Source organism: Girardinichthys multiradiatus, chromosome 4 (genome assembly GCF_021462225.1).
Source record: "Girardinichthys multiradiatus isolate DD_20200921_A chromosome 4, DD_fGirMul_XY1, whole genome shotgun sequence".
NCBI lineage: Eukaryota > Metazoa > Chordata > Actinopteri > Cyprinodontiformes > Goodeidae > Girardinichthys > Girardinichthys multiradiatus.
The window spans coordinates 41,060,156-41,073,019 of record NC_061797.1 but is presented as its reverse complement, the minus strand read 5'-3'; the positions used below and the strand labels follow the sequence as shown (position 1 = coordinate 41,073,019).

Here is a 12,864-nt window from a genome sequence, read left to right as displayed (position 1 = left end):
TCCATTGCTTTTTTGAAGGTCTGTCGTAACTCCCAACACTGGAGCTTTCATGTAGTTGCCAAATCTACATGGTTAATAAAAGTGTTTACATACCTTCAACATATCAGGTTTAGAGTTTTGTGGAAAATGGAATATAACCCAGGTATACAGTTTAAACACTGGAGCTGAGGCCTGTTGCTTAATAGAATGGGATCAAACCTTTATTAATCTGTTATTGCCCCTAATGGTGTTCAGTGTATTCTGCACCTCAGGCCTTGCCTGTGTCCATTCTATTGTCTAAGTCATCTCACAGACTTCCTTTTGGCTACACAGTCTTCACAGAATCTGAGGAAGAGCTAGCTGTCTTTGAAGTATAAACAGATGGAACTCTTTTCAAGCACTTCAAAGAGTGCATTTGAACTTTTTATATATACATCTTTTTGTAGTACAAACACATAGCTGGACAGTTTTAGGTTCTACACTCACATTTCAGTGACTGGTTGCCTGATTCACACTGACAAGAGCTGTTTTATGCAGGTTTGCTTGGGTTGTTGGTACAATACAGACAGCCCCCCACAGATAATACTAAAAAAAGCCTTCCATAGAATGTTGTGATTTCTAATAAAATACTAACTCAGTTACATGTTCATAAAAAAATCTATTTACAAGAAATTATGCTTTGTTTTTAAAATGATCATGGATGTTTCCTTATATTTATACGATGACCCAAACTTACAAAATGTTTCAACATATATCCATGAGAAGGTGATAACATTCTTGTAGTCATTTCATGACTTATGAAGATTGACACATATTACACGTGCCTAATTTAAGTTGCATGTTCTCTCGTCTACCATTTTGAAGACTTGTTAAAAACGAGCCTACATGCAGGTAGGACTACTAATTAAAGGTTCCTCAATACTCTGAGTAATTTAAAGAGGTTATTATCATTTTATTGAAAATGTTAGGATGGGCTGCATGGTGGTGCAGTTGTTAGCACTGTTTCCTGTTCAGGTTCAGGGTTTGAAACCCTATCAGGACCTTTCCTTAAGGACTTTGCATGTTCCCCCTGAACATCTGTGGGTTCTCTCCAGCTCCTAAGGGTGGCTTTTGTCTCAGAACCTAAAAATATGCACATTAGCTTAACTGGTTACTTTAAATTGAGAGTGAGTAAGTGCATGGTTGTTTCTCTTGTGTAGTGATCTGTCCAAGGTGTACCCCATCTCCTGCCTGTTGACTGCTGGAGGTAAGCACCAGCCCTTTCCTAGACACAACGCTGCAGGGATAAGCAGTTGTAGAAAACAGGTGGCTGGATTTGCCATGCCACTGGTTGAAGCACCAGTGACATTGCTTTAAAGTATTAATAAGGATGTCTTTCCCATTAACAATGTGCACAAATAAACATTTTCTACTTTTCCTTTGTGAGTTTCTGCTGCTGCAATAAAAGAATAAGTTATTTTACAAATTTTCTTTACACTTGACCAGGCATGCCAATAAATGTGTACAGCACAGCAAGTTGCACTGCGATAACACGTTTATAGTCAACAGATTTCACTTACTCATAGTACTCTGCTGCTGGGGTGATCTTGTACTTGGCATAAGTACCATTGCCGAGGACAGACCCATTGATGTATTCAGGGTCAGTGCAGTTCATGCTGTTCCAGCTGTTGCCACATTTGAGCCATGGAAGCTCACGTGTCATGGAGGAGAACAGGTAGTAGAGTGACCAGGCAATAATGACGTTGTAGTAAAAGCCAACATACAGGGCTATGACAATCACAGTGTAGCCCACACCTGACAAAAGCATAGATAATTATTAAAAAAAGAAAAATACAATTCACGTGCACTTATCAAAATTTTTTACCTGTTTAGCAACTTCAGTGGGAAGTACAAACGTACAAATGTTATACAGATTCTTTAGTGACAACCATTTATTGTCTGGTTTTAATAAAGGTTTTTAAGTATACCCATTTTTCATCATGGTTTTAGCACCTGGTGCATGTAAAACCACAGTTACTTAGTTAACATCTCAAAAACTGAAATAATCCTATCTAGAATGCATTAACTGTAACTGTCATTTTTACCTCTCTTAGGATAGAGCACGGAGCCTGTGTTGTGTTATTCTATCTCCACTGGAATGTGATGTCTTTTCATGAAATTGAGAAGCCTCATAAACCCTTCACCTTCTCGTTCTGTGCAGGAAAATAACAAACCCGCCCACCTTGGTGCTGAAGCCAACAAAAGCACCGACTGGTGCCATTTTAAAAGATACTCATCTGACAGCACCTGAAAATCTGTGTTGTTAGATCTTCTTGTTAAGTAAAGTTAAATCTGCTTGTTGCAAATCTACTGTGTAGGTAAATTTGTTGGAAATTACTAATAATGTTAACACTCAGTTGGATTTCATGCCTAATTTAGACATGTCACGTGTCTCAACACCAAAAAAAACAATGGCTGATTTTCTATATTTTTCCACCGTGTTTGTCATACTGGCACGCAGGACAATTTCCATTCCCTCACTTAAGTGAAACAAAATGTTGCAAGGAGATCAGAATGTTGCAAGTAGAATGAGAAAGAATAAATGACGCACTGTGGCAGGTTTTAGTTACAAGGGACTCTTTTAGACCTCTGATGGGCGTAAAGGAGAAGAACAAATGGATGAAATTAATGGACAAAGAAACTTAAGAGGCCAGTAAGGAAAGAACATGCTGATCTGTATGTTTAAAAGGTTACAAAGAGACTGGAGTCAATAGGTATGTGGGTTTGTATGTGTGTAAGTCTTAATGTGACTCTTATAAGTCTGCATGTGTAAAAAAAATTACCTTTAAAGATAGGGCATATTTTCCAAACCGTAGCTGCCCCCTCCCTGTTGTACTGGCCCAAGGCGAGTTCCATGTAGAACAGTGGCATCCCGGCAATGACCAGGAAAAGAGTATATGGGATCAAAAAGGCACCTGAAAAGACACAAATCATTACAGTGAAGTACTTGTCTGCAAATTTGCTCTGAGCTTTTTTGTGAAAAGAAATGCTACATGTCTGCATGCTTTTGGCAAAAGTGGCATTGCTTTAGATAAAAAAGGAAAACAGGAGGGCCAGGGGGCTTGATATTCTTAGAAAAATAGCGGGAAGGCTCAAAGCTATTTTCATGCTGTGCTTCAGAGGCACATCCCCCCCAAAGTAGCACACAAGCTCTGATAATTGAATTGCTCTTGACACTGTCCATCACAGGTGACACATTATCTCCAGTAATGAATAAATATTCGCTGAAGGGCAGTTTGATTGACAGTGCTGGGGTGGACCACCGAGGGTGCAGAGTAAAAACATGTTTATTTTATTTTATTTATTTTTTTAGATTTGAATGGAATCCAAAAACAAACAGAGGACAGTGCACAGCTTCTAGTGAGCACTGAGTTGTCATTGATTAAAAAAGGACAGGTTAAAAAAGCAGCACTGCTATAAACAATTATTTTGTTGGTTGAGCCACACAAACTTATTATTTTCCCTTTCACCACTGTGTGGCTTCAATTGTTTTTAAATCAGTTGTCAGACATAAACATGAGCTCAAACACCACTTAGAAACACATTATTAAACACATTATTAAAGGTTCAAATGTCACAGCATGGCTACCACTTAAAACATCACTGACTGGGGCATTTATTCGATTTCAAAATACAAAAAAACTATACGGTATAACACAATGCTGTCTGTAGATAATTTAAAATATATCCATATGTATGCTAAATATTTACAAATAAACTAACAAGAAATCTTAATAATACATATCAAGCAACCAGCAACAAGACACCTTTTACTTGGTCATTTTGGAAGTTTGTATGAATTAATTATGCACTTCACTGGTGCCTGATGCAAAGGAAAATTAAAATGGGGGATTTCCTCGATCATGAAAGCAAAACCGCTCTTCCCCGTTTACACTTCTGGGACAATTAACTGAGATTAAAGGCGCTAAAATTAGAACTGAAACATAAATGAAAATCTAAATCCTAAACAACAATTTCTTGGCCTTCTAACGAAGTTACAAACATTTTATTGTAGGACGGAAGAGAAACTCAGAAAAAAACAATTTATATTATTTGGCAGTATCAGTATTGATTTCTCATGTTTGTTTGTTTTTTGGGGGGGTTTTTTGTTGGGTTTTTTTTTTTATGTTACTGTATGGAAACTTTAACCGAACTGCGTGCAGCTTTATTTTACAATTTTACGCACAGTGACAAATCATACTGCTCACTCACCTCCTCCATTTTTGTAGCACAAGTATGGAAATCTCCAAACATTGGCTAAGTCCACAGCGAAGCCAATGACGGACAAGAGAAAGTCTATTTTCTTGCCCCAAGTTTCTCGGTCGCTCTCAGGAGCCGCTCCGGGTAAACCTACGCGGTTCCCAGGGGTGGAAATAATGGAGGAGCTGGTGTACTGGACACCATTCTGGTCCTTGACCAGTATCAGTTCTACCTCTTTTTTCTCCACATCGCACTGTTTCAGCGGCGCGACTGATGACAGTTTGTGCTCTGGCAGGATCTGGATGTTCATCTTCTCCGCGATGAGTACGAAGCCCACGCCGGCGCGATGCTCTGACAGCCCCCGGCGGGTCCTGGTAGAGCTGGCTGTCTGAGGTAATGCGCTGGGCTGAGGATCAACGTCCCGCTAACAAAAACAGTAACAAGGGAGTGTTCTCCACCTTAACAACAGGTGACTCCTCCGTGTACATCGGCTAGAGAGGAGAAGAGGGAAAAAGAGTTTGGAAAGATTAGGTGTTCGTGCGTAAACTTTACGCACTTAGTAAATCACGGTTTAGAGCCTTAACAAGGGAATACGTCTACAGCAGACAGACCTGATGCCCATGTGCGTCTGCTACAAGTACAGCAGTAATATGAAACATGATCTCTAATTCACATCTATAGAAAGTGTCAAGGGAAATCTACTTCATTACGTCACCAAACGTGCTCAGCGCATTATGCAAGGAACCAAGACTTAAGACATTATTCATCAAAATTCAGTCCAAGATAAAAATACATTAGACTATGAGTCAGTTACTAAAGCAGTACAACACTCTTCAGCTAAAAACTGCTCTCCCGTACTTGATAAAGCTAAGGACACTTCTCCATGACCCGATGCTGCTGCGCTCCGGATGCATCTGAGGGAAGACTGCCCATTCTGAAGGAACTTTGAGACTCCCCTTCTGAAGCTGAGACGATAAAAAAATGCGAGCTTTGAAATCTGTTTCCTCTCTCACTTCCACGTGATATTTTATAATTGAACACTTTCATCTATTCTGTTGGATGTCATTTTGGCAGATCGCCATACGCCAAGATATAAACCTTTTATCTCCTGGCTGCGCAGTGCCTGCTGATCCAGGTGGTATAAAACAGCATTTTTTTTCAAATGAAAATAAAAATGTTTAAAGAATAATGTGAATCCAAACCCTGGAAAAACTTTTTTTAAGTTTTCCATTACAATGTATTTCTGTGTTGGTATGATTAAGAATTTTGATTTTTTTTTTTTTTTTTTGAGCAATATAACTTCACCTTACTCTAAGGTTCCAATAAGCACTTGTATTTAACATACAGGAAAACTTTTTTAATATTTTAATTTGGACTTATCTGTTTCTTCTCTTCTCTAAACATATTGAATTACTGTTTTCTAAGAAGCCGTAAAAGCTTTGTGTTCCACGTGTAATTCAATCCCACAGCAGCTTTGGCCAGGGGCAATGATTTCTATTAGATATGGTTGATCAGTTCATCCCATTAAAGTCAATGAATGTCCTCTTTGCTTTCCAGTGCTTGTTTTATAAAGCCCTAATAAGGCTGGGGGTTTTGCCATTTTGTTTGTGGAGACTGAACAACCACGGTGTGGGCAAAGCACAGGACCAGATGACAAGACAGGAAAATTGGTATTGCTGGTGCTTTCTCTTGAATTAGTGTTGTTTTCCTATTTACCTTGTGGGGAGATATTTCAGCTTCCCCATCCAAGCTGAAACTCGTGTTAATGTTTTCTTCTTTTTTTTTCAAAAAGCTGTTTCTTCACATTTAAACACATTAGTAGCACCTTCAAAAACATTTTACAGTCCACATCCATATTGCAAATGACACAGGGATAACTGACCCCTGCAAATGGGAACTGGACCCATGACTCTTTACCTTTATCTGTCTATATCCAAGGGGAGTGTTGCACAAAAGAAAAACATGGCATTGTTCACCTCTTACCTTGATTGTGTTTTATCCCTTAATCTGTTTGTGAGTAGCTCTCAGGAAGATGTTTTTGTTTCTGTGTTAAGGTCTGAGCTTTGCCATGTTGACCTTACAATGATAATTTAATGAAAGACGACGCAGCCATTTGATGCATCTCTAAAGATTTAACCTGAACATTTGCTTGGGGTCACTTTCAAAGATTCTGTCTGCCTTTATCACTGTGCCTTAGTATAGCCTTATAATTTTTATTTGTGTGTTTCTTTTATCTATGTGCATTCTGAGCCAAGTGTCTCAACAAGAAATTTCATTAGCAAAAAAGAGTCTTGATTCTATGTAATATTTATACATTGTAGTGTTTTGCAGAATTCTCAATTTACATACACACAAAAAATGGTATGAAATATTCAAAGAGAATATGAATAGTTCTGTGCGATGTCAAATTGTTTGTGGAAGACTGTTACAAGAGACAGGGAATGACCTACAGAAGGGCCCCTCTCCCCAGGTTCTGGGCTTGGTCTTCAGTGGCAGATGTAGGAGATTGGTGTTGACCAGAGGCAGTGGGATGAAGTATAGTGGTGAAGAGGTTCAGTAAGATAGAAGGGCCTGGTTATGGAAGGCGTTGAAATGAATCTGTTGAGTGATGGGATGCCATTGAAGGGTCTTAGGAAAAGGGGTCATACGATCCTTGGTGCAGGACTGGGTGAGGTGATGTGCAGCTCAGTTCTAGATGTACAAAAATTCATCAAAGAATCTGGAAGATGAATCATATAGGATGCTGTTACAGTGGGTAGGTGATAAATGTGGATCAAATTTTTAGTTGTAGCAAAGGAAAGAGAAGAACAGAGGTTACCAATGTTTTCAGTTGGAGAAAGGGAGGTTTAGAGATCTTGCTGATGTGGTTCATGAATGTCTGGCGCTTTTGGAAGTGACTTTAAAGAGGAGTGATTCAGTGGGTGGCAGAGGTTGTGAGATACAGAGATTTAGGTCCAAATATTAACAAGTCAGATTCAGTGTAGTTGACTTGGAGAACATTGGGATAAGTCCATGATTTTATTTCAGTGAGGCATCTGGTGAATATGGATTGGGTTGTGGGGTTATTGATTTGGAGATGTACAGAAAGTCCAAAATGATTCACAACTCTGGTAGATTTCAATTTTAAGAAATATTTTAATATTACCAGCATTTTCTTCTGATGTTGATAATATTTACATTTGGAGTTGCCCTGCCAGTTCTATCTTGAATCGGGCATGCAATATTATTCGGCCCCCTTGCATTAATACTTTGTAGAGCCATCCTTTGCTGCAATTACAGCTGCAAGTTGCTTGGGGTTTGTCTCTATCAGTTTTGCACATTGAGAGACTGAAATTCTTGCCCATTCTTCCTTGCAAAACAGCTCGAGCTCAGTGAGGTTGGATTGAGAGCGTTCGTGAACAGCAGTCTTCAGCTCTTTCCACAGATTCTCAATTGGATTCAGGTCTGGACTTTGACTTGGCCATTCCAACACCTGTATACGTTTATTTGTGAACCATTCCATTGTAGATTTGGCTTTATATTTTGGATCATTGTCTTGTTGGAAGATAAATCTCTATCCCAGTCTCAGGTCTCTTGCAGACTCCAACAGGTTTTCTTCCAGAATGGTCCTGTATTTGGCCCCATCCATCTTCCCATCAATTTTGACCATCTTCCCTGTCCCTGCTGACGAAAAGCAGGCCCAAACCATGATGCTGCCACCACCATGTTTGACAGTGGGGATGGTGTGTTCACGGTGATGAGCTGTGTTGCTTTTACGCCAAACATATCATTTTGCATTGTGGCCAAACAGTTCGATTTTGGTTTCATCTGACCAGAGCACCTTCTTCTTCTTCAACATGTTTGTTGTGTCTCCCAGGTGGCTTGTGGCAAACTTTAACGAGACTTTTTATGGATATCTTTGAGAAATGGCTTTCTTCTTGCCACTCTTCCATAAAGGCCAGATTTGTGCAGAGTACGACTGATTGTTGTCCTATGGACAGACACTCCCACCTCAGCTGTAGATCTCTGCAGTTTATCTAGAGTGATCATGGGCCCCTTGATCAGTCTTCTCCTTGTTTGAGACGAGAGTTTAGAGGGCGGCCAGGTATTGGTAGATTTGCAGTGGTCTGATACTCCTTCCATTTCAATATGATTGCTTGCACAGTGCTCCTTGGGATGTTTAAAGCTTGGGAAATCTTTTTGTATCCAAATCCGGCTTTAAACTTCTCCACAACAGTATCCTTGGTCTTCATGATGCTCTCTGCGCTTTGAACAGAACCCTGAGACTATCACAGTGCAGGTGCATTTATACGGAGACTTGATTACACACAGGTGGATTCTGTTTATCATCATCAGTCATTTGGGACAACATTGGATCATTCAGAGATCCTCACTGAACTTCTGAAGTGAGTTTCCTGCACTGAAAGTAAAGGGGCCGAATAATATTGCGCGCCCCACTTTTCAGTTTTTTATTTGTTAAAAACGTTTGACACATCCAATAAATTTCATTCCACTTCATGATTGTGTCCCACTTGTTGTTGATTCTTCACAAAAATTTTGAATTTTATATTTTTATGTTTGAAGCCTGAAATGTGGCAAAAGGTTGAAAAGATCAAGGGGGCCGAATACTTTCGCAAGGCACTGTAAGATTAGGGTAGTGGCAAGGAGTTCTTCCAACTACAAAGATTTATATATCCCCCAGCTTATCACCAATCATACATTGTCAAAACCCCAGCAAAAACATGCACAAAACAGCAATTATAAGATTATTGCTGTTTTGCTAATAAAGATTTCCTCATTGGTTATTGAGAAGGATATACAGGTCCTTCTCAAAATATTAGCATATTGTGATAAAGTTCATTATTTTTCATAATGTCATGATGAAAATTTAACATTCATATATTTTAGATTCATTGCACACTAACTGAAATATTTCAAGTCTTTTATTGTCTTAATACGGATGATTTTGGCATACAGCTCATGAAAACCCAAAATTCCTATCTCACAAAATTAGCATATCATTAAAAGGGTCTCTAAACGAGCTATGAATCTAATCATCTGAATCAACGAGTTAACGCTAAACACCTGCAAAAGATTCCTGAGGCCTTTAAAACTCCCAGCCTGGTTCATCACTCAAAACCCCAATCATGGGTAAGACTGCCGACCTGACTGCTGTCCAGAAGGCCACTATTGACACCCTCAAGCAAGAGGGTAAGACACAGAAAGAAATTTTTGAACGAATAGGCTGTTCCCAGAGTATCAAGGCACCTCAGTGGGAAGTCTGTGGGAAGGAAAAAGTGTGGCAGAAAATGCTGCACAACGAGAAGAGGTGACCGGACCCTGAGGAAGATTGTGGAGAAGGGCCGATTCCAGACCTTGGGGGACCTGTGGAAGCAGTGGACTGAGTCTGGAGTAGAAACATCCAGAGCCACCGTGCACAGGCGTGTGCAGGAAATGGGCTACAGGTGCGGCATTCCCCAGGTCAAGCCACTTTTGAACCAGAAGCGCCTGACCTGGGCTACAGAGAAGCAGCACTGGACTGTTGCTCAGTGGTCCAAAGTACTTTTTACGGATGAAAACAAATTCTGCATGTCATTCGGAAATCAAGGTGCCAGAGTCTGGAGGAAGACTGGGGAGAAGGAAATGCCAAAATGCCAGAAGTCCAGTGTCAAGTACCCACAGTCAGTGATGGTCTGGGGTGCCGTGTTAGCTGCTGGTGTTGGTCCACTGTGTTTTATCAAGGGCAGGGTCAATACAGCTAGCTATCAGGAGATTTTGGAGCACTTCATGCTTCCATCTGCTGAAAAGCTTTATGGAGATGAAGATTTCATTTTTCAGCACGACCTGGCACCTGCTCACAGTGCCGAAACCACTGGTAAATGGTTTACTGACCATAGTATCACTGTGCTCAATTGGCCTGCCAACTCTCCTGACCTGAACCCCATAGAGAATCTGTGGGATATTGTGAAGAGAACATTGAGAGACTCAAGACCCAACACTCTGGATGAGCTAAAGGCCGCTATCGAAGCATCCTGGGCCTCCATAAGACCTCAGCAGTGCCACAGGCTGATTGCCTCCATGCCACGCCGCATTGAAGCAGTCATTTCTGCAAAAGGATTCCCGATCAAGTATTGAGTGCATAACTGTACATGATTATTTGAAGGTTGACGTTTTTTGTATTAAAAACACTTTTCTTTTATTGGTCGGATGAAATATGCAAATTTTGTGAGACAGGAATTTTGGGTTTTCATGAGCTGTATGCCAAAATCATCCGTATTAAGACAATAAAAGACCTGAAATATTTCAGTTAGTGTGCAATGAATCTAAAATATATGAATGTTAAATTTTCATCATGACATTATGGAAAATAATGAACTTTATCACAATATGCTAATATTTTGAGAAGGACCTGTAAATGATTTTTGACATCCTGTTTTTAAACAATACCTTTTACTACTTTTACAATGTTGTATTATCTTTTAAAATGTCACTGTCTCATTGCTTAATCCTTCTTGGTTGAATTTTCATAATTTAAGACCTAAATCTGCCAGGGTAATGAATAATTGTGGACTTTACTATAGACCTGGAAATTGTATGGCCAGAAATGATAAATGATAGTGGTTGAGGTGAGAAATATTGTTTGTGAGAGATAGGATCCGAATGAGGACAGAGCAGAAGTCGTGACACATTTTAAATATGCTTGATGAACAGCTTTAGATTTGTCATGTGAATAGTTATATTTAGAGTAACTAGATTTTGACAATGTCCTATAAAAGAGTTATCAGTATGCATTATTTTTGCCTTTGGGCACCAGGAGATTCCTACAAGACAAGTGGGTCAAAGTATTAGAATTGCATGAGTGCCAGCTGGCTGTGCATCCTACTCAAAGTCCTTGATTTGAATCACAGGCCTTACAAAAGGAACAGTGCCATCAATGCTTTCCCTCTGGGTTTTTTTAGGCAGAAATTATTCGGTGTTCTAGAATTGTCAGATATTTTCCCCTGCATACATTTAGTAAGAAAATTAAAAGTCATTTGTCTGGTGACAGATATGTTTTTTTTTTCTTTTTCTGGGCAATAGACAGCACATCTGGGGAATCTAATATGGTGAGCTTCCGCTCAGCTCTGTCACAGAATAAGGGGGAATAAAAGAGAGATGAAATCAGTTACTGTTCCAAAAAAGGCAGTTATTAGTTATAACAAGACACTCTTACACATTTAGTTTTTTTGTTTGATACATCACTTTATAAAACAGCATGGGGTACATACATATCAAGTGAGTACAGAGTAATTAAAAGACACAAAAAACACAGCCTGTCAGTTTCAAAGTAAAACATCAAGAAAAGAGTTTTGCTAACCTTTTGTACCAGTTTTACAGTCTTTTTTATAAGTGTTACATACAGGGGTTGGACAATGAAACTGAAACACCTGTCATTTTAATGTGGGAGGTTTCATGGCTAAATTGGACCAGCCTGGTAGCCAGTCTTCATTGATTGCACATTGCACCAGTAAGAGCAGAGTGTGAAGGTTCAATTAGCAAGGTAAGAGCACAGTTTTGCTCAAAATATTGAAATGCACAAAACATTATGGGTGACATACCAGAGTTCAAAAAAGGACAAATTGTTGGTGCACGTCTTGCTGGCACATCTGTGACCAAGACAGCAAGTCTTTGTGATGTATCAAGAGCCACGGTATCCAGGGTAATGTCAGCATACCACCAAGAAGGACGAACCACATCCAACAGGATTAACTGTGGACGCAAGAGGAAGCTGTCTGAAAGGGATGTTCGGGCGCTAACCCGGAGTGTATCCAAAAAACATAAAACCACGGCTGCCCAAATCACGGCAGAATTAAATGTGCACCTCAACTCTCCTGATTCCACCAGAACTGTCCGTCGGGAGCTCCACAGGGTCAATATACACGGCCGGGCTGCCATAGCCAAACCTTTGGTCACTCATGCCAATGCCAAACGTCGGTTTCAATGGTGCAAGGAGCGCAAATCTTGGGCTGTGGACAATGTGAAACATGTATTGTTCTCTGATGAGTCCACCTTTACTGTTTTCCCCACATCCATGAGAGTTACGGTGTGGAGAAGCCCCAAAGAAGCTGTCAAAATAAGGTGAGATCTTTCCATGTAATCCATGCAACATTTAGTAACTGCTCACAGTTAACTCCATAAAAGTTACAATAAATATCCTTATATCCTTATGTGTAATCCATGCAATAATTATTAAAACACACAGTTGAAGCAGTGGGTAGTGAAACAAGCATGTTCTCATATTCTGGAGCTGAGAGACTGGAGAGGCATGTGTGGAGCCACATATTATCTGCCACATGTTATCTGTTGTATCTTTTGCAAAAATATAAACAAGAATATCCAAAGAAATGATGTATGATGATTTTACATTCTTTCACATGTATTAAATGAAATTAGTAATCTTTGATTAACAAGTTAAAAGATGTATGATTGAAATGTGGTTAAGAACTGAGAATTGGAGTAAAAAACATTAAGGTTTGACATTCTCAGTCAGCTATATATGAAATAAATATAACATCAATCATTTGTAAAGCATAAATAAAAATAATGAAGTGAAGGTTTTGTAACTGTGTTTTAAAGTAAATGCTGAAAGCTGAATAATGGAATGTGTAATACTGTGTAAAGTTTAAA

At 39.5% G+C, this 12,864-nt stretch overlaps 1 protein-coding gene across 2 annotated transcripts in view; it reads right to left on the bottom strand.

Moving 5' to 3' along the window:
* Window positions 1-5,405, bottom strand: part of slc6a2 (solute carrier family 6 member 2) — a 28,659-nt gene extending 23,254 nt beyond the window's left edge. Inside the window, exons 1-4 of one of the 2 annotated variants that reach the window (XM_047363790.1) lie at window positions 5,077-5,405; window positions 4,231-4,709; window positions 2,802-2,933; window positions 1,539-1,773 (exon numbers count right to left, since the gene is read on the bottom strand). In XM_047363790.1, the coding sequence (XP_047219746.1) occupies window positions 1,539-1,773; window positions 2,802-2,933; window positions 4,231-4,528 (665 nt within the window). In that variant the 5' untranslated portion in view covers window positions 4,529-4,709; window positions 5,077-5,405. The other variant, XM_047363791.1, reaches the window with a different exon arrangement.
* Window positions 5,406-12,864: the final 7,459 nt, after the last annotated feature.